The 22,627-nt window shown below is 49.2% G+C and overlaps 1 protein-coding gene across 1 annotated transcript in view; it reads right to left on the reverse strand.

The window, feature by feature from the left end:
* Positions 1-21,123, reverse strand: part of SORCS2 (sortilin related VPS10 domain containing receptor 2) — a 253,072-nt gene extending 231,949 nt beyond the window's left edge. The window contains exon 1 of the mRNA XM_060253784.1: positions 20,950-21,123. Coding sequence (XP_060109767.1) covers positions 20,950-21,123 — 174 coding nt within the window. The remainder of the gene's footprint in view (positions 1-20,949) is intronic.
* Positions 21,124-22,627: the final 1,504 nt, after the last annotated feature.

The following is a 22,627-nucleotide window of genomic DNA, read 5'->3' on the forward strand; positions in this document are numbered from 1 at the left end:
AACTATGGGGTCATTTCACGTAGAATAGGAGATGACATCACTGATTTGCTGTGCCGGGTGAAAGTCATCTGATGGGGGGCAGGAGAAGAGTGATATAATTCTGTCATCAAGAGAGTAGAGGCTCAGATCCCACACCGAGATCAGGGGCCACTTAAGCCAGTCCATCTCCAGAGAATGATGGCTCCCAGTGCTTTCTTGATGGCCCTGAAAAAGGTTTCCCATTGATGGGGCTGTCATTTGTGTTGAGGATTCAGTCAGGTTTTGGGACAGGGAGGCAACGTGCAAGAAAGGCAATAGCTCCTAAGCTCCCTCTCCTGCCTACTGGTTCCGGTTTTCAGAAGAGTCAGGAAATACGAGGTGGCCAGGTGACAGCTAAAATGATCATGGAGAGCAGCTTCCTCCCCTAGGCCGAGGTCTGGGGCATCCCCTTTTCCCAGCTGGCCTTGGTACCGGTCTCAGAATAAGGAGGGGAGAGGGTTACAACACCCCTGGGCCCTGCCTCTCCAGCCATCCTCCTCTCCTGTGACAGTGTGGTAAAGTTCTGGCTCTTCCTCCCTGACCTATCTTTGGCCTGCCTAATAAAGGGTTTCCTGGGGACAGGCTTACCTCAGCTTCCCCAATGCTGGATGTGGCAGGATCCTGCCAGGCACTTAGGGCTTCCCCCAAAGACTACCCTCTCTCTTAGTTCCCCTTTCCCCCCCATCTGTCCCCACTGGCCCTAAGGAAGGCCCCCGTCTGGGATGGGCCGGCCTCTGCTGGGCTAGGTGAAGCAGGGCTGTTCTAGGGCTCCACCACTGCTTTCAGGGTGGCCCACCCAGGGCCCCTGCTCTCAGCTCCTGCTCAGGAATGCCGTGTAACCAGCTGCAGCCACTTCCGGCCTCTCTGCAGTGAGTGTGGAGGAGGCCACTGGAGAGCCTCGACCCCTGGAGGATCTGCTGTTGAGTGGCTCATTGTTCTGGTGAGCTGCGATGAGCAGAGAGGCAAGGCTGCCACCCGCAGACTCAAGGCCTTCCGGAAACAAGCTGGGACTCATTTCAGAGCCTGCTTTCTGATGGTGACAGCAGCAAAGGAGCTCCCACTTCCCTGTCGTGTCTGCACAGGGCTGGCCAGTGCTGCTCTTCGGAGCAGCGAGGAACTTTTTGCACTTCGCTCCCAGGAGGAAGCAACAGATCTCCTGACCAGTTCGCGACGTCCAGCTTGCGAAACCCCATTGCAGATAGAAAATCACTTACGTTCAATTCAAGTTAGACCCCATGTCCGTATGCTCTGAATGTTCCTACAGCTTCCACTTGTCACGTTTGTTTGGACAGTTTTCAATTGGTGCCAACAGAGAATGTGGACGAGATACCTGGAAAGGTTAATGCTGCTGCCTCCCCACACAATCCTTCCCTCTCTTGGGCAGTGAAACCTGACAGAGGACACTGAACCCAAAATATATGGCCAATAATTAATAACTTGGTGCCCCTGGCTTTAGAAGAGACTCTCAGGTTTTTAATTCTAAAAAGACATTCTTGGCTATAAAATCTGCCCTTTTAAGATGAAGATTTGGGAAGTAAGATACCTCCAGGCATTCCTGGATGAAACTGATTTATCTTGACCTAGTTTTGAATCTTAATTCCAGCCAGGTTATGGTACAGAAGCCTTTCTGGTTGCCGTGACGGGGAATGTGGACCTGCCACTGACACTTCTCCTGGACCTTTCCAGCCTTTGATCAGGGGTGACCAAACTGTGGCTTGGGAGTCACATGTGGCTCTTCTACACATATTGTATGGCTCTTGAAGCCCCCACCACTCCGGCCAGCTTGGAGAAGGCATTTCTCTCTTTACATCACATCTCCAAGCCAAGCCAGCGAGCTGCTTGGAGAATGCATTTAAAGTTGATTTCTTTCCACCTCTCCCTCCCTCCTCCCCCATTTATTTGTCTGCCTTCCTCAAACATCTGATGTTTATTCTATGTGGCTCTTATGTTAAGCAACTCTGGACACCTCTGCCTTTGATAATGATTTCCTTAGCCCATGATGGGTCTAGACCAGGGGTCCTCAAACTACGGCCCGCTGAGGACGTTTATGCGGCCTGCCAGGTTATGGCAAAATCAGACCGGAAGTGACGTTCGACCTAAACTCGCGTTAGCAACGCACACTTCCGGCACTTGGCTGAGGCGGCGGAGACAGAGTGTGAGGTGATACCGAAGTGAGGTGAGTTCCCAGGCCGGGGTGTGGGGAAGGGAGAGAGATGCAGAAGACGGAGAACTGACGGTAGGGATGTGCATTCGGCTTGGCCGAGCCGAAAATACAGCCGAATCAACGCTGATTCGGCTGTATTCGGCATTGCCCGCAGCCGAATGCCCTTGCCGCCAAAAATGCGGCTCCCGAATGCGGCTCGCCATATTCTCCCGAACCGCTATTCGGGAGAATACGGTACGGCTGTCAAAAGGCTGTTGTCAATGTAAAATTCCATAGAAAAGGCGGGAAGCGGATTCTGCAGCCTCAATGGAGCTGCTTGCTTAGCTTCCCGCCTTTAGTGCCCTCTTCCCGCCTCTCCTATAGCCTCCCTGGGGCCAGGGAGGGGGGGAGGGGGAAGAGGAGCCCCAGCAGCCAATCCAAAGCATGCATTTGCAAAATGCATTGCAAATGCATGCTTTGCAGGGCTGTTGTTGTGTACTGTGTATGTATGTGTAGCTGATGGCCCAGCCATCAGCTACATTGTTATTTTGATCTTTTGCTTACTTGGGTATCCAAGTAAGCAATGTTCTCTGGCCAATCAGAGAGAGCAGTGCTATTTTTTGAAATTGCTCTCTGTAGGGCCAGAGAACCTTTTTAAGGAGTCTTCCTGCTGGACTCCTCCATTGCTGTGTTGGTGTATGTGGTGTGGGTTGGTGTGAGAGAGATTGTGCTGCTGCTGGTGGCTGGCCCTTGGCTTCAGCTCCTGCCTGCTGCTCTCTCACTGCCTTACCAGAGACCTCCCTGGACTCAGAGAATACAAGGTAAGACAGTTTTGGGGTTCTTGTTTTAGTTTTTGTTGGTAAAAGGACTAGAGTCCCTTTACTTGTTCAGATTTGGGTGGGTGAGTGCTGGGTGGGTAGGGTAGCCTATTTAGGGTTGAGGTTAGGTTCTGCTGGGGGTGGGGGGGCCTGGGGTGGGGTGGTTTTGCTAATTTGCCCATATCTTAATTTAGTGAGAGGACTTTTTAAAGTGCAGTGTCCTTTTACTTCTCCTGATTTGGGTGGCTTGGATTTCTTGGGGTTAGGGTGAAGGGTTTTTTTGGGGGGGGAGGGGGAGTTCCTGCATTATTAAAAGTTGAGTTTTTTACTGTTTCATTGTTTGATTTGTTGCTGCTGTGTTGTGTTGCTGCTGTGTTACTTTTATCTTTAGGTTATTGGGGGGGTGCTGTTTGGCCTAATTTTCATTGTTTTGTCCCCCTTTTCTGGTTCTGGTTTTAGGGGTGGGGGTGTTGTTGTTGACTGATTTGGCCTGAGTTTTCTTATTGGTGAAAGGCCACTTTTTAAAATCTTGAGTTGCTTTGCTTGGCCTTTTTTTCCTGTTGTCACTTTCTTGGTGTGGGGTTGGGGGGGCTGGGGGGGGGGTTGTTGACTGATTTGGCCAGGACCAGCCAACCATCCATCACTCAAGGTAAGTCAAAATGCTTCTTGCTTTGTGTTGCAGAATGATGTTGAGCTAGGTGTGGTGGTCCACCACTTCTCTTGTTTGAGAGACTAGAGTTGTGTTGTTTGGGGCAGGGAAGCTGGCACCTGGGTGAGAGACCCAGAGGCAGCAGGCTTTTTGTGGTTGGCCAGCTCTCCCCGTGTTGTTCGGGGCAGGGCTGGAGAGCTGGCACCTGGGTGAGAGACCCAGAGGCAGCAGGCTTTTTGTGGTTTGCCAGCTCTCCCCGTATTGTTCGGGGCAGGGCTGGAGAGCTGGCACCTGTAGATTGTGTTGTTTGGGGCAGGGAAGCTGGCACCTGGGTGAGAGACCCAGAGGCAGCAGGCTTTTTGTGGTTTGCCAGCTCTCCCCGTGTTGTTTGGGGCAGGGCTGGAGAGCTGGCATCTGGGTTTGCTGCAGCCAGGTCTGCAGAGCAGACCTTGAGCAGATTGTGTTTTGTACTGCCACGACGTTGGCAACTGGGTTTTTATTGGTGCCAGGCCTGCAGGGTTCATAGATTAGATAGAGGGATGTAGTGCATTTGGGGCCTATAGAGATTCTCTGGTGTGAAGTTAGGTTTGGCTTTGGGTGCCCCAGGAATTGGACCCCCTGGTCCAATTTTTTTTTGGCCTTGTGGGTTTTGTGTGGGACAGTCCCCTGAAGCTGCACAGCAGTTTGGGGGGCTCTCCTCAAAACCTCCTGCTCCCCAGAGCCACTTTTCCCATGACAATTGCAGTGAGGAAGTGGCTCTAATTGGTTTTTTCTCACCATTGGGAGCAGTGTTCCTTTTGGGGTGCCCACAATGGGTGCTGTCTTTTGGGGCCAGGGGGGTTGCATGCTGGGGAGTCCCCTGAAGCTGCCCTGCAGTTTTGGGGCCTCTCCCTCAAACCCCCCTCTGGCCAGAGCCACTTTCCCCACAGCAATTGTAGTGGAGGAAGTGGCTAATTGGGCTTTCCCCATCATTGTTGGCAATGGGCCTTTTGGGGAGCCCAAAGACAGGGACCCCCTGGCCCAATTTTTTTGGGACTTGGGGGGGTTGTAGGGGAGAGTCCCCTGCAGGTCCCCGACAAATTTGGGGGCTCTCCCTCAAACCCCCTCCCCTCCAGGCGGCTTCAATTATACCCTATTTGCCATTGATTTCAATGGCCCATAGGGTATAATGATGGAATAGGGGCACCCTCTTTGGGTGCCCCTGGAATGGGACCCCCTGGCCCAATCTTTTTGGGACTTGGGGGGGTTGTAGGGGAGAGTCCCCTGCAAGTCCCCTGCAAATTTGGGGGCTCTCCCTCAAACCCCCTCCCCTCCAGGCGGCTTCAATTATACCCTATTTGCCATTGATTTCAATGGCCCATAGGGTATAATGATGGAATAGGGGCACCCTCTTTGGGTGCCCCTGGAATGGGACCCCCTGGCCCAATCTTTTTGGGACTTGGGGGAGTTGTAGGGGAGAGTCCCCTGCAGGTCCCCTGCAAATTTGGGGGCTCTCCCTCAAACCCCCTCCCCTCCAGGCGGCTTCAAATATACCCTATTTGCCATTGATTTCAATGGCCCATAGGGTATAATAGGGCCGTATATTCGGAAATAGCCGCGCATTACCGTATATGCGGCTATTCCGAATACGGCATTCAGCAGTACAGGGGGAATCCGAAATTTTTTTCCCCATGTACTTCCGAATCCGTGCACTTCCGAATTTTTTTTTTTTTGCACATCCCTAACTGACGGCCCACGGCCTTGTACAGTAACGGCAGTCCGGCCCTCCAACAGTCTGAGGGACAGTGAACTGGCCCCCTATTTTAAAAGTTTGAGGGCCCCTGGTCTAGACAGTACTGTTTTGGGATAGCTAAAGCCAGTTTTGGGAAGGGACATCATGGCTCAGTTGTAGATGGCTTTGTGTTCAGAAGGCCCCCAGTTCAACCCCCTCAACTCCAGTAAAAAAGATCAGGGAGGAGGTGATGTGAAAGGCCTCCATCTGAGACCTTAGAAAGCAGCAGCTGACCTTGAAAGATCAATGGTCTGGCTCAATATAAGGCAGCCTGAAGTGTTCCTGGAGGTGACACTAGAGGACTTCCCTTCTCCCTCTTAGCAATTAGTCTTTCAGGCATGATAAGATTCCACCTAAGATTCCACATAGATGTTCCTTCTGACGTCTATGTGAAACCACGGGGAGAGATCAATAACATTTTGCTCCAGATCCTTGAATGATATGCAGATGATGCCCAGCTCTCTCCTGCTCCTTTCCCATTTAATTCCAGAAAGGTGGTGGAAACCCTAAATCAGGGGTGACAAACATGAGGCCCAGGGGCCAAATCAGGCCGCCCCCACAAGGGCTCCTATCAGGCCCCCAAGCAACTGGCTGTCATCTGCTTCCTTCTCCCTCTCTCTTACTTCCTTCTGCATAACAGCTTGCTTTGCCAGGCTTGCTCAATTGCACAGGAGCTACAGAGCAAAGCCTCTATTTTCTCCATTGGCTAAGGCTCCTCTCTTGGGGAAGAAGTGTGTGTGGGGGGGAAGGATAGCTTGCTTTGCCAGGCTGTCTCAATCGTACAGCACAGCTACTGAGCCAAGCCTCTCTTCCTTCTATTGGCTGAGGCTCCTCCTGCTCCCCTGAGGAAGGAAGAAAAGAGCCAGAGCTTCCTTTACCCAGTTCCCTGGATCCCATGAGAGAAATACAAAGAAATTGCCTTTAAAACCAAGTGCTAATGTTTTAAGTGTTTTTTTTAAATCTGTAATTGTGTTTGTGTCCTTTATAAAGTTTGGGTCTCTGCTACCTAATCTTAAATAGGTACACACATGGCCCGGTCCAACATGGCCTGGCCCAACAAGGTCTCATTTATGTCAGATTTGGCCCTCATAATAAATGTTCAACACCCCTGCCCTAAATAGTGTAGAGAACAGAACTGCGAATCATTTAAGCCCTTGAAGAAGACAGCCAGATATCCCATGACTACTATTGTCCTCTCAAAGTCAACGTAAAATCATAGCATTACACAAGCACGGTGCAATGGTTAAAGATTTGGTCTAAAAGACTTGGGTTTAAATCCCCACTCTGCCCTGGAAGCCTGCTAGGTGACCTTGGGCCACTGGCAGATCCTCAGCCTAACTCACCTCAGAGGTACATTGTGAGGATAAAATGGTGGAGAGAAGAACTATGTGAGCCGTCTTGGTTGCCTTTTAGCAAGAAGGAAAGGAAAGGTCCCCTGTGCAAGCACCAGTCGTTTCCGACTCTGGGGTGACATTGCTTTCACAACGTTTTTTACGGGGTGGTTTGCCATTGCCTTTCCCAGTCATCCACACTTCCTCCCGCAGCAAGCTGGGGCCTCATTTTACCGACCTCGGAAGGATGGAAGGCTGAGTCAACCTTGGGCCGGCTACCTGAATCCAGCTTCCGCCGGAATCGAACTCAGGTCGTGAGCAGAGAGTTCAGACCACAGTACTGCACTACTGCTGCTTTACCACTCTGCACCACGGGGTCACTTTTTGGCAAGAAAGGTGGGGGTAAATGAAATGAATGACTTGATTAAGAAATCCCATTTTGAAAAAGAAGTTATTTCAGAACACAGACATTCCTACCAGCATATCAGATAAATTAACTGCTCAGAAAGGAATCAGACAAGAGATCTAGGGGTGGAAATGGAAACTCAAATGCAAACCTCAGCCCACATAAGTAAAAATCTTTCCATTCCTAATCTAAGCAAAGATCTAATTTCAATATTATTGGTAGCTGCCAAAACTTCTCTGGCTCGCCTCTGGAAGCCACCATCTATCCCTTCATTTAGACAACAGCTCCAAATAAAATTGGGGAATTCTAGCTATGGATAAAATATCTGATCATATTTCAGCAAATGAAAACTCCTCATTTAGTTCATATTTCCTGGGAAAATGGCTTCTCTTTTTTGAGTTCATAGAAAATTAAAAACTGGCTTTCTAACAAGTATTGATGCTTGACATTGTATTGCTGTATTAATTTTTCACCAACCTCTCCCCACCAAGTTATTGTTCTTATGCTACAGTTTATTATGTTATGGTTATTTATATTTTATTATCTGATTACCATTGTATTGTCTGATCATTTATACTTACCTTTGTTGTATGCCTATTTAATAATAAAATAGTTTGTTTGGTTTTTTTTCAAATGATGGATTGTAAATACACCACAGCTGGAAACCTGGGCAGCCTCACCCAGACTTTCTGCAGATTCATTTGAAATGTAACAAAATCAGGAAATATTTATCTGAATTATATAGAGCCTGCTGAAAATTCTGTCCTAGGGAACCCTCAATATGTTTTGCTGAATTATCTTGAAGGTTTGATAGAGGAAGTGGATTTATAAGCAGTCGTAAATCTGCTTACAGATGCCCGAATGACTCCCTCCTTCCATTGGGGAAAGTATGAGGATAATCTCTCCCATTCGGGAATCGTTTTCAGATCTGGGATGCAGCCATAATGACAAAACATATTTACCTTACAAAGGCGAGAAAAGGTTGCATTACAGAACATGTGTTTGTTCAAAAGCGGTCCACTTTAATTGCATTTTGGAACAACATATTCCAAGATGACATATGGCCACATGCCCTGTTGGCAACAATTTCACAATGTTTTCTGACATTTTAAATCTTGGTTTTATGATGGCCAAGACAAGGTCTCGGAAGCTTTGCCTTCATTCGAGCTTCCTACAGCACTTTATCCGTTAGGAATGTTTAGATCGTTCTATGTCTTCCACAACATTTTTAATAGCAGAATCCCTGAGAAGACTACAACAGCAACCAATCAGCAGTCTTTGTCAGGTTCTGTGTGTCTCGGTGTTCTCACTTGTATTAATATTTATGAGTTACTAACACATTATATCCTATTTGCTTAATTGTTCTGAAGTGTACACTAGCGTTATTGAGCCCCTTTTCACATTACCGTTCTAAACTGAATGTTATTTGTTGTTGGCCCAGTTTTGAGTAAAGCAATACAAAGACAAGAATTTCATACAGTGTATTTCCTTCTGTTAATGAGCCGTCTCTGAAATGCTATGGTCATTTCAAACACTGCTGCTTTTTTTCTCTGCCCTTTTCCACTGTGCAATCTTCCTTGGACTTTTTCAAAAATGTTCAAAGGTGAGCACTTTAGCACTATATAGTGGCACCATAGAGCTGCATTGATTCAGTAGCACTGCAGAAGTCACTTAAGAATGCTTTTTTAAAAGTCTGAGGAAGTCTGTGAGGCAAAAAAGGGCAGGGGGAAGCAGCATTGCGGGAAGCGCTGTGGACATTTTAAACACCACACCACAGCGATTCAGAGGCACAACAAAGGAGCTGAAAATGGGGGGGAAGCAGTTTCCCTCTAAAGCAGCTCAACCACACTTTGCTAACCCAACACAAGTGGGTTTGTATGAACAGGTAAATAAATAAACAAAGCAGCCAGTTACTGAAACGGGACTCTGTCAGAAGCGACAGAAAAAATCCATTTGCAACCAGTTACTAAAACGGAATACAACGGCAGTTTGAAAAGGGTCTTAAGGTTTCAGTAATGCCGTATTGACTTTCATGCGTGTTCTATTTTAAGTTATCTTTCCCTCTAAAAGAAAAAGTGAGGCTGACCCTATTCCATACCTTTTTAAGGTGACGTGGAACCTGTTGTCAGTGCAGGGTTCCCAACATCCAGGGTGAGGCTGGAGATCTCCTGGGATTACAACTGATCTCAAAGCAAGAAAGTGGCTCTTTCCCAGATGACCCCCCCACCAGGTTACTCGGTCTTTCATCAATCACGGACTAGCAGGCGGGGGGGAGGGGTGGCATTATTCATACGGTAGGGTTACTCCTTCCGGGCTCTCCCGGCCCCAACAATCGAGGGTATTGAATGTGCTGGTCTAGACTGGGATGTCAGAGAGGGATTGGCGATCTGGCTGGTGTACCGTCCGCCTAACGCACCAGCCAGCGCCTTACCATCCATGATGGAGGCGGTGGCAGGCTGGGCGTTGGAGGACCCAGGGCTTATGGTCCTGGGTGATTTCAACGTCCACGCTGATGACGTGGCCTCCAATCAGGTGATGGATCTGGTGTCGTCCATGGCGACTCTGGGATTCTCTCAATTTGTCACGATGCCCACGCATCAGGCTGGACACACGTTAGACCTGATCTTTGCGTCCGGGATTTTGGTGAACGATATCGCGGTAGAAGCGGTCCCATGGTCGGATCACCTAGCCCTCAAGGCCCGTATGGAGACACCGCCTCAACCCTGTATGGGCGGAGAGCCTATTTTGGCTCGCCCGCGGAGCCTAATGGACCCGGAACGGTTCCAAATGGCCCTGCGGGATCCCTGGCCCCCTGGCGATTCCCTTGATGACCTGGTGGAGGCCTGGCAAAACCAGATATCCAGGGCAATCAACAAGATCGCACCTTGACATCCTCTACGCCCTCGTGTGAGGCTGGTGCCATGGTACACCTTGGAGTTACGCCAGCTGAAACAAGGGCTTAGACGACTAGAGAGGCAGTGGCGGCATACTCGTGACGAAGCGACGAGAACATCCTATAGATCGTTTATGAGGTCTTATGAGATGGCAGTCAAGGCCACGAAGAAAGCTTACTTTGCAGCCAGGATTGCGTCTGCAAATTCACGCCCAGCTCAATTGTTTAGAATAATTGGAAGTCTTATTACACTGCCTCAAGGCAGACCAAATGTGAGGGAATTAAAGATAGGCTGCAAGGCTTTCGCGAAATATTTTGCAGATAAAATCACGTCGCTCCGCCAGGACCTGCCTATCACTTTGCATACAGTACAGGAACTTGAGGCTCCATGCCTGTCTTCCGATTTCGTTCTGGATCGCTTTGACCCACTCAGCCTGGAGGAAGTCGACGGAATTCTCTCTTCTGCACGCCCAACAACTTGTGATTTGGACCCTTGCCCCTCCTGGCTGATTAAATCCTGCCAAAGGGATCTTAGATGTCCTTTACGGGACATCATAAATAGATCCCTTTCCGAGGGGCGCTTTCCAGCACCTTTGAAAGAGGCTATGGTCCGCCCCCTCTTGAAAAAAAGTACAGCAGACCCGGCCAAATTGGCAAATTACTGACCGGTCTCTAATTTACCGTTTCTTGGTAAAATTATTGAGAGGGCAGTGGCGTTGCAGGGTTTTCTGGATGACGCTTCCATCCTAGACCCTTGCCAGTCCGGCTTTCGCCCAGGTCATGGGACGGAGACAGTGCTGGTCGCCTTGGTAGATGACCTCCAGCGGCATCTGGACCGAGGCAGCGTGGCGGTGCTGATGTTATTAGAACTGTCAGCCGCATTCGATACGGTCGACCATCGACTACTGACCCGCTACCTCGATGACATAGGGTTGGGGGGCTAGCCCTACAATGGCTTTCCTTGTTCCTCAAGGGTCGGGGACAAAGGGTGGCAATCGGGGGTGAGCTGTCCCAGAGGCACACACTAGATTGTGGGGTGCCGCAGGGAGCAGTTCTCTCCCCAATGCTATTTAACATCTATGTGAGCCCCCGTGCCCAGATTGCCCGGAGGTACGGGCTTGGGTGTCACCAATATGCAGATGACACCCAGCTCTAACTGCTAATGGATGGCCGGCCTGACTGCGTTCCAGAGAATTTGGACCTGGCATTGCAGGCCGTGGCAACTTGGCTTAGGCTGAGTGGGCTGAAGCTGGACCCAATGAAGACAGAGGTCCTCTGCGTGGGTCGTGGCGTCCTAGGGAGGGAAATACCTCTCCCGGTTTTTGACGGTGTGCCTCTGAAAGCGGCGCACCGGGTCAAGAGCTTGGGAGTCCTACTGGAGCCTTCATTATCAATGGAGGCCCAGATAGCAGCCACTGCCAAGTCAGCGTTTTTCCACCTGAAGCAGGCAAGGCAGTTGGCTCCCTTCCTGGAGCGCCGAGACCTAGCAACAGTGATCCATGCAACGGTCACCTCAAGATTGGATTACTGTAATGCCCTCTACATGGGGCTGCCTCTGTGCCGAACCCGGAGGTTGCAGCTGGTGCAGAACGCGGCGGCTAGGCTGATATTGGGGCTCCCGAAATGGGAGCACATACAGCCGGGGCTACGCGAACTGCACTGGTTGCATTACTTACCGGGTTCGTTACAAAGTGCTGGTTATTACCTTTAAAGCCCTATATGGCCGAGGACCTGCCTACCTGAGGGACCGTCTCTCCCCATACGAACCCCAGAGAGCACTGAGGTCAGCAGGGAAGAACCAGCTGACTATCCCTGGACCAAAGGAGGCCAAACTTCAAAATACCCGTACACGGGCCTTCTCCATCGCAGCTCCACACCTATGGAACCAGCTTCCGGAAGAAGTGCGAGCCCTGCGGTGCCTTGACCAGTTCCACAGAGCCTGCAAGACCACCCTTTTCAGGATGGCCTTTGCTGGCTGAGAGATAGTTGTTGGGTGACTTTCGCTACTATTATTTTATAATGGAATTAGCACCTGGAAATCTGTGTTGTATTTGGTTAATTGGAATGTTTTAAAGCTAATGTGATTTTAAACTTTGTATAACTATATGAAAATGTTGTTAGCCGCCCTGAGCCTGCCTCGGCGGGGAGGGCGGGATATAAATAATTTTTATTTTATTTTATTATCCACCTGAAGAAAATGTCTGGACAGTAGACTTTATGGCATTATACACTGTTTTAGTTCTTCCCTTCCCCAAACCTGCCTTTCCTCAGGCTCAACTCCCAAACCCTCCAGAATTTCTCAACCCAGAGATGGAGTCCTTATGTCAGCACTGAGTAGCAACCGCTATTGGTGGCCTGTGCGCTCCATAATGGATTGCATTTGAAAATAACACAATCTATACTGCCTTTATCTTGATGTTGTAAAAGCAGAAAATTAAATTTTGTGATGTCTTCAGGATACCAAAAACCAGAGTAACTTAGGAAAAGGAAAGGAAAGATCCCCTGTGCAAGCACCAGTCGTTTCCGACTCTGGGGTGACGTTGCTTTCACAACATTTTCACAGCAGACTTTTTATGGGGTGGTTTTCCATTGCCTTCCTCAGTCTTTTACACTTTCCCCCCAGCAAGCTGGGTACTCATTTTACCAACCTAGGAAGGATGGAAGGCTGACTCAACCTTGGGCCGGCTACCTGAATCCAGCTTCCGCCGGAATCAAACTCAGGTCATGAGCTGAGAGTTCAGACCACAGTACTGCAGTACCGCTGCTTTACCACTCTGTGTCACGGGGCCTTAACTTAAGGCAATCACAAAACAAAACTTCAAACTCAAGGCTGGATCCAAAGCTGCCATTTTGCTATTTTTGCCAGTTTCCTCATCTTGGTGAAGATCCCATTCTGTTCCAGAAGGTTCTGTAACTTCCTTGAGCAGAATGGGGGAGGGGTGCAGGCAGCAACAGGAGGGAGGGAGGGAGGGAGGGAGGGAGGGAGGGAGGAAGGAAGGAAGGAAGGAAGGAAGGAAGGAAGGAAGGAAGGAAGGAAGGAAGGAAGGAAGGAAGGAAGGAAGGAAGGAAGGAAGGAAGGAAGGAAGGAAGGAAGGAAGGAAGGAAGGAAGGAAGGCCTGCTCTGCCAGCTTCTATCTACTGCTGGTGCTTTAGACCCAATCCACACATTTTATTAAAACATTGGTAGAGGTCAGTAACTGGAGACATGCTCCACTCTGTGCACAGGGGAATAGTGGGAAGCCAAGGGACATGGAGGACAAGGAAGCTCAGAGCCAAGGAGAAGCTGCCAGTCAAGGAGAGCGAAAAGAAAGAAGACGGCCAAGAGAGCAAATATCCTCCCTCCATCCAGAGCTCACACAACTCCTCTCCATTACTGACCTACTCCTGTGACAGGCAAGAAGGAAGAGAGCATTTCCTGTGGTGGACAATCCCTCTCTTTTCTAGCAATCCCTCTCTCCAGTTTCCCCAGCTTCCTGGATCTGTGCTCTTCACCCCTCTATGTGGGGTGTGGTTGTACCCACTGTTCTTTTGGTTGATATCTTGGGAAGCCCGGAGCCAAAACCCTACGTAGCAGTGCACATCTCATGTGGAAACAGCAGTCGGCTTCCTCCACAACCACATCATCCCCCTTGGTCTAGCAGAATTCCTAGGGATGCCAGCCTCCAGCTGGGGCCAGGGGGTCTCCTGAAATTACACATCATTTCCAGACCACAGAGATCAGGTCCCCTGAAGAAAATCGATACTTTGGAGGGCGGACTCTATGGAATTGTACCCCACCGAGGTCTCTGTCCTTCTCAGGCTCCACTTCTAAACCTCCAGGGGTTTCTCAACCTGGAGCTGGCAATCCTACCCCCCCCCCCCGCATCCCCCACCACTGGTCTGTGGTACGTGGTAACCCTGCAAGGGGAACTGCACACTGACAGATACTATTGGGGAGGGACGGTGGCTCAGTGGTAGAGCATCTGCTTGGGAAGCAGAAGGTCTCAGGTTCAATCCCTGGCATCTCCAAAAAAGGGTCCAGGCAAATAGGTGTGAAAAACCTCAGCTTGAGACCCTGGAGAGCCGCTGCCAGTCTGAGAAGACAATACTGACTTTGATGGACCGAGGGTCTGATTCAGTATAAGGCAGCTTCATATGTTCATATATGTTCATTGTTCTACAGGGAAGGTGTGAGAGCCACAATATCCACTTTGGAAACTTTTGCCTGCAAGTCCCTGCATGATTCATAACATTCCACTTCAAACCATGGCAACATATCAGCTGAACTTTATTACCTGCAAATTCCCAAATATCCAGAAGAAAACGACAGCTATGCTATTTATAGTTTTAAAAGCATGCCAATCTAGAAAACAGTAAAAAAAAGCAGTACAGAATTATATATGTATCTGCATGCACACACAATTTTGAAACACATCTTGGTTTAAATCCATGGGTAAATCTTGCACATTGCTTATTAGAGGTCTTATCCCATTGACCACATTGACACATTAACACTGTGTATACCCTGAGTCTTAGGGAGAAAGGCCGACAATATGGTGAATAAATATATAATAAATTAAAACCATAAATGTTTAGCTATACCACGTAAACTGAGGTGGACTCTTCCACAGCCTTTCCATCAGTGTCTTTCCTTCAATATTTATTATATTTTACATTCAATTTTACTTGGCTCCTCAACCCATTTCGCCCTCTCAACAACTATGAGGTAGGTTGGATTGAGAGAGATTGGCCAAAGGGATCTGAACTCAGGTCTCCTTTTTTTTTGTCTAATGGCTTCTTTGTGTTTGTTTTCTCTACAAGGGAAATAAAATGAAACTAAGCAGGAAATATAAGGGCCTGGACTGGAACTGAGGTTTTAAAGAAACAACATGAGTGGACAGATTTATTTGCTTGCATGTGTTAAAAGAAGATTTTGTTGCATTGCTCCTCCGAGCCCTTTGAATAATGTTAACTAGCACAAAGATGGAGGACAAGGCTAGCTTCATTCAGGGCAGGGGGTCCCCAACCTTTTTTGAGCCTACGGGGACATTTGGAATTGTGAAACTGTATGGAGGATACAGGCACAAAATGGCCACTAAGGGGGTGGAAAGGAAAGGAAGGAAAGGTCCCCTGTGCAAGCACCAGTCGTTTCTGACTCTGGGGTGACATTGCTTTCACAGCAGACTTTTTACGGGGTGGTTTGTCATTGCCTTACCCAGTCGTCTACATTCCCTCCCTCCCCCCCCCCCAGCAAGCTGGGTACTCATTTGACCGACCTCGAAAGGAAGGAAGGCTGAGTCAACCTTGAGCCGGCTACCTGAAAACCCAGCTTCCACCGGGGATTGAACTCAGGTTGTGAGCAGAGCTTAGGACTGCAGTACTGCAGCTTTAACCACAGGCAGCTTAGCTTAAGCTATACAGTGTAGATTCTTGTGCTGTGAGGCAGCTGCTGCCAAAGAAACACTGACAAATTCTACACAGTCAATCAAATCTCCAGTAGTCATTCAGAAGCCTTGCTGGGCAAAAGCCCCACCTGGACCCAACCCAATTCCTAAAAGTACTCAGCAGGCACCAATATTCCCTCTAAGCTGAGTTAGTGTGCGCTAGCTCACAGTTGTTTAGCCTCTGGCTCATACATTTTTGTCCTAGCTCAGGAAAAAATGGCCCCGGAGCAAACTAATTTCTGTAGTAGCTCACAACTTTAATGCCAGTAGCTCACACACAAAGTGTATAATTTTTGCTCATAAGACTCCACAGCTTAGAGGGAGTATTGGCAGGCACTATGGTGCCCATGGACATCACACTGGCATCCCTACTCCCGGGTAACTGTAAAATTTGAACTGCAAACCTCCAAAAGCCCTTTATGGTCAGGGACCTGCCTATCTATGGGACCGCCTTTCCCCACATATCCCCCAGAGAGCACTGCGATCAGGGACAAAAAATCTGCTGTCTGCCCCTGGCCCAAAAGAAGCCAGGCTATGCGCAACAAGATCTAGGGCTTTCTCGGTGGCAGCACCAGAACTTTGGAACACCCTCCCAGAAGCTATAAGGGCCCTGCGGGATTTGTCGGCGTTCCGCAGGGCCTGTAAGACCGAACTGTTCAGACAGGCTTTTCTGGTTGACTGAAAATGGGCTGCCACCGGACATCCTGCAGAAGCTGGCGATCATAGTCAGAACCCACTACCGCCAGACTGGATTGAGACAGCGCAAATAGTTTTAAACTGATAAGTGTATTATGGTTTTATATGTTTTATGGAATTGATTGTTTTTATGATATTGTAAGCCGCCCTGAGTCCGCTTGCGGAGAGGGCGGGATGTAAATGTAAAGTAATAAATAAATAATAAATAAATAAAAGCTTTCCTGGGAATACACCCCAATAAATAAAATGCGACTTAACAGACTAGCTTCGGATCACTCCCTAGATAGCACAACAAACAGGTATTTCCCTATATGTTAAGAAACTAACAGCACACTCCTAGCCAAAATTACACACTTTCAAGCCTTGTAACTTCAATGGACTCAAAAGAACATAACTCTGCTTAGGACAATACTGTAATTGTCCTGGGGAAATCACAGCAGAATGACCAAATTATGTATTTTAAAATCATTCCATTCATTCCAAAATAATATTTCAGAGGGAGTTTATTAAGGGTATTCCAAAATTTGCTAATTTCCCATTATAATTTTTTTTAAGTACTCAGAAAAGAACCAAAAATTTCCTTCCAAAAGTGTCCCGTTTTATCTGGACAGTCACATCTGTTTCTGCAGCCCTTCCGCCTGCACACATAAACTGCAAATGTACCAGAATCAGGATCAGAGTACATAAAAACCAATTATTCTTTTGTTTTGAAAAAACTAAACTGAGAAATATTTTCTGGCTTGGGTCCTGTTGAATGTTTCTGCAAGGGGGGGGGGGGTGGCTTTCTCATGTTTCCCCTCCCCACTGCATGCCAAAATGCCCCCCCCCCTGATCCCGCTCTTTGGCTGAACCCAAGTTGATGTGTTTAAATTTTCAATTCTAACTTTAAAAAAAAAGAGACCGTGAACCCTGTAAAAAAATCAAATTAAATATAAGACAACCTCTTAAAGTCTACCCTTACAACCTCTAAGACCTGAATCCACGAATCTCTAAAAGCATGTGGAGTTGAAAGCTGCAGTTACTTGTAAAGGAGAGAACCAGGGGGAGAAGACACAAGAACAAACAGTCATCTGGGCCCACTTTTGATTAACAGTTTGATTCCAACGTAAGCCTTCACAGACCCAATCCCACTGCTTTGGATGCAAGGGGTGAATCTCTACTAGGAAGACCTTTTATGTAGGTCTTAAAAGAAAAGAGCAGCATCAAGAGGCCACAAAATGCAGGGAAGTACAGAGTGAAATGTAGTTTTGTACAACTCCAGTCTGGCCCAGAAAAATACAGAGACCATTCACTAGCTTTGCTAATGCGTGGGAAGTCACAGATAAGACAGGAGATGGCCATCTGACAGCAATGCTCATCCTGTGAACCTAGGGGGAGGTATTTGTGAATTTCCCACATTGTTCAGGGGGTTGGATTAGATGACCCTGGAGGTCCCTTCCAACTTTATGACTCCTTGAAGTGGGCTTTGCAAGACGAGGTGGGCTAGAGTCCACAAGACCTGACCTGGATAGTCCTGGCTAGGCTGATCTCAGCAAATCTTTGAAACTAAGGAATGCTGGCCTTGGCCACTACCTGGATGGGAAACCACCAAAGAATACCAGAGCCGCAACACGGAGGCCGGCAATGGCAAACCACCTCTGACAGTCTCTTGCCTTGAAAATCCTATTGGGTTGCCAGAAGTCAGCTGTGACTTGACAGCAAAAAAAAAAAAGTCCACAAAAGCTTCTGCTTGTGTATTACCTTGTCAGAGGCTTATCTGCCACAAGGCTCTGGTTTGTTTTTCTCAGCAACAGACTAATACACCTACAATTGCAAAATCAGGATCTTGAAAGACACAGGAAGTCATTTCTTTCTTTTTCTTATGGGCTTCCAACCAGATCTAGTGACTAGGATCCACTCAACACTGGCTTGAAATTCTGCCGCTCTGTTCAGCCAAGTCTGAAGCCTTCCACTGAGAAGAAAGAGACCCATCAACCCTGGAGAGGAGAAATGCTTCCAAATTGGACTCTAAAGGATGAAAGGCAGTAGCAAGTACTGATTTGCCCCAGTTACATAGAGGGTGAAGTGGGGATGCTGTCAGGGCCCCACACCTTCAGCCACCAAAGGCCTCCCCCTTTCCCTAGTGCCTTCTCGTGGCTGCTTCTCTCTGTCAGGCTTACTGACTGACATCCAGCCCCACAAATCCCATGATGAAGTTTGCCAGTCTTGGAGATCTCCCAGAATTGGTCTCAGAGATCTTCCAGAATTACAACCAGTCTCCAGACCACAGAGGATAGTTCCCCCCGGGGGGCGGGGGGGGGAATGGATGCTTCAGAGGGTAGTCTGTACGGTGGTATATCATGCTGAGGTTCCTAACCTCTTTCAACCCTACCTTCCGCAGGTTCTATCCCCAAAATCTCCCGGAATTTCTCTTCCTGATGCTGATAACTTGATCTATGATGGAATGGCATTTGTGTTTGCAGAAGAAATGCTGAACATTTACACTCATTCCTCCCTCCCACTGCAGACTCCCCCACTTTGCCCGCTATGCTGTTCTCTGACACCCACAGAACAACATTTCAGTGGACTACAATAGAAGACATGAGCAGGAAAGTCCCACTCCATGAAGCCTTTCAGCACCGGAGACCACCTGGGGGGGAATTTACATCAAGGGCCGGATTGTGAGAGGCAGTGGAGAAGTGATTGATAGATTGTTCATGAGCTTTCTGCTTGGGCCTCTGTGGAACTTCAAATCACCCCTTGGGGTAGGCGGCATGCTCTAGAAGAAGAAGAATTGCCGATTTATACCCCGCTCTTCTCTCTGAATCAGAGACTCAGAGCGGCTCACAATCTCCTTTACCTTCCTCCCTCACAACAGACACCCTGTGAGGTGGGTGGGGCTGGAGAGGGCTCTCACAGCAGCTGCCCTTTCAAGGACAACCTCTGCCAGAGCTATGGCTGACCCAAGGCCATTCCAGCAGCTGCAAGTAGAGGAGGGGAGAATCAAACCCGGTTCTCTCAGAGTCCGCGCACTTAACCACTACACCAAATTGGCTCTCCTATACCAAACTGGCTCTGGTTATGAAGACATCAGCCAGCATGTGCAATGTTGCCTTAAATGCTCAAGCATAGGAACGGTGAGTTAAAAAAACAAAACAAAAAACCTCACCCCAACAATTCCACTATTGCTCCTCTTGCCTCTAAAACGCACCTAAGTTTAGACAAAAGTACCACAGATCTAAGAGCTGAAGGATTACTCGCCTGAGAAGTACCAAGGCTCCTTGGGTTGTGCTGTTGCAAGTGTTAACGGTTACCTTTTCTTTCTGTACTGATCAGGATTTTAGTCATCAATTAGTTAGCTTAAATCCTGAGCAGAACAGAACAAAATAACAAAAACAATCATCATCAATGGTGAGAAGCAAACAGAAGATGAATGTGAAACGATGGAACTTGCATCTCCTACGGTACTATCTGGCATATCAGTGGAATTCAGAAGTATAAATGCTTTTCTACAAGCAAAACTGCAAATTGACTCAATGGTACCTCAGCACATGAATATTAGTTTTTGCCATCTGAAAACAAATTGGGTATTATTTGGGACAGAAACAGCCTCTCACTGGGACGGGTAGCATATCTGGATATCAACTTTACAACATTGAAAACACTCGACTCTTTAATAACACAAAACCTATAATATGTTAATAACATATAACCCATCATATTATACTACGGTCACGTTTAAGCAATAAATATATGCTCAAAATATGTTCTACGTGCCTACAGCAGACGCAGAAATTGCTGTAGATTGTTTCACATGAATACCTTCACGCTACACATCCCGATGAAATCAACTTTTGCCTTAAGAAGAATTCCACTCCATTCCAAAAAAGTGAAACCTTTCACAGTATGCTCCCACCCACCCACCCCGCCCCAGCACTCTCCAAATTTCCAGTTTTCTAACAGGAAGCCTGCAAAGCCCTCCAAATTCTTCCATAAGAACGTAAGAACATAAGAGAAGCCATGTTGGATCAGGCCAACGGCCCATCAAGTCCAACACTCTGTGTCACACAGTGGCAAAAAATGTTATATACACACATACACTGTGGCTAATAGCCACTGATGGACCTGTGCTCCATATTTTTATCTAAACCCCTCTTGAAGGTGGCTATACTTGTGGCCGCCACCACCTCCTGTGGCAGTGAATTCCACATGTTAATCACCCTTTGGGTGAAGAAGTACTTCCTTTTATCCGTTTTAACCTGTCTGCTCAGCAATTTCATTGAATGCCCACGAGTTCTTGTATTGTGAGAAAGGGAGAAAAGTACTTCTTTCTCTACTTTCTCCATCCCATGCATTATCTTGTAAACCTCTATCAGGCCTCTATCTCTATCTCTATCAGGCCTCTCTACATCTCTGCGTGCAACTAGGTGCAACGCAGAGCTCCAAAAATGGCCAGGGTACCTCAATGCAACTCCCAACTCACATACAAGACTCCAAGTCCCTATAGGAATGCACATCTGCCAACTGGTGTACTTACAGCCCACTGTCCCCCACCCCCAAGCCTCCAAGCAGCATGCTGGGGGGGGAGGGGGGGTTCTCCCTGAAGTATTCCCGGGAGCTGCTCCTGCATCAGTCCCCTGCACACCTGGAGGAAGCCCCCCCCCCCCACTTCCCAGGGCCCTGCTAAGGCGGCTGGAGACACCTGCAGGTGCCTGGCCACCCCCCCCCCCCGAGGCTCCTTCCCGGCCGGGGCCCTGCAGGCTCCAGGGCAGCCCGGCTTCTGGGGAATGGCCCCCCGCCCCCTCCCCCCGGCGGGCCTTACGCTGCTGTTGTGGCCGGTCCAGTGCACCATGGCTTGGTTGTGCGCCGCGTCGCCTTTGAGCACGAAGGAGGTGCTGAGCAAGGCGGGCAGCGCCGGAGCCCCCCGCGGGCCCACCTCGCCCCCCGCCAGGCAGCCCAGCAGCAGCAGCAGCAGCCCCGCAGCCGCCAGCGCCATGCTCGGCCTGCCCTCCTCTGCCGCCGCCGGGCAGGGATGCGCGGCCGGGCGAGGCGGTTGGAGAGGCGGAGGCGGAGAGGGGGCCGGCGCGGCCTCCGCGGGGAAGGGAAGGGAAGGGAAGGGAAGGGGGCTCGCTCCGGAGCACGGGGCCGCGGCGCCCTCTGCCGGCCCATCGCGCCATCGCCGCGCGAGGTGAAGCCCCGCGGCTCGCCCCTTCTTCGCCCACTCCGAGCCCCGAGGCGCCCAAGCCTGCCGGTGCGTTGCTGCGCGGGAAAGACCCCGCGGGGGCGCTCGGCCAGCCCTTGAACATACGAAGCTGCCTGATACTGCATCAGACTCTGGGTCCATCCAGGTCAGTATTGGCTACTCAGACTGGCAGCGGCTCTCCAGGGTCTCAAGCGGAGGTTTTTCACACCTATTTGCCTAGACCCCTTTTTTGGAGATGCCGGGGATTGAACCTGGGACCTTCTGCTTCCCAAGCAGATGCTCTACCACTGAGCCACCGTCCCTCCCCTTGGACATATGAACATATGAAGCTGCCTTCTACTGAATCAGACCCTCGGTCCATCCAAGTCAGTATTGTCTACTCAGACTGGCAGCGGCTCTCCAGGGTCTCAAGCGGAGGTTTTTCACACCTATTTGCTTAGACCCCTTTTGTATTGGAGATGCCAGGGATTGAACCTGGGACCCTCTGCTTACCAAGCAGATGCTGTACCACTGAGCCACCGTCCCTCCCCTTGGACATATGAACATATGAAGCTGCCTTCTACTGAATCAGACCCTCGGTCCATCCAAGTCAGTATTGTCTACTCAGACTGGCAGCGGCTCTCCAAGGTCTCCAGCGGAGGTTTTTCACACCTATTTGCCTAGACCCCTTTTGTGTTGGAGATGCCAGGGATTGAACCTGGGACCCTCTGCTTACCAAGCAGATGCTCTACCACTGAGCCACCGTCCCTCCCCTTGGACATATGAACATATGAAGCTGCCTTCTACTGAATCAGACCCTCGGTCCATCCAAGTCAGTATTGTCTACTCAGACTGGCAGCGGCTCTCCAGGGTCTCCAGCGGAGGTTTTTCACACCTATTTGCCTGGACCCCTTTTGTGTTGGAGATGCCAGGGATTGAACCTGGGACCTTCTGCTTCCCAAGCAGATGCTCTACCACTAAGCCACAGCCCCTCCCTGTGTCTCTCCAGGGTCTCAAGCTGAGGTTTTTCACGCCTCTTTGCCTGGACCCCTTTTGTGTTGGAGATGCCAGGGATTGAACCTGGGACCTTCTGCTTCCCAAGCAGATGCTCTACCACTGAGCCACCGTCCCTCCCCTTGGACATATGAACATATGAAGCTGCCTTCTACTGAATCATACCCTGGGTCCATCCAAGTCAGTATTGTCTTCTCAGACTGGCAGCGGCTCTCCAGGGTCTCCAGCGGAGGTTTTTCACACCTATTTGCCTGGACCCTTTTTAGTTGGAGATGCCAGGGATTGAACCTGGGACCTTCTGCTT

The sequence above is a fragment of the Heteronotia binoei genome, chromosome 14 (assembly GCF_032191835.1).
Source record: "Heteronotia binoei isolate CCM8104 ecotype False Entrance Well chromosome 14, APGP_CSIRO_Hbin_v1, whole genome shotgun sequence".
NCBI lineage: Eukaryota > Metazoa > Chordata > Lepidosauria > Squamata > Gekkonidae > Heteronotia > Heteronotia binoei.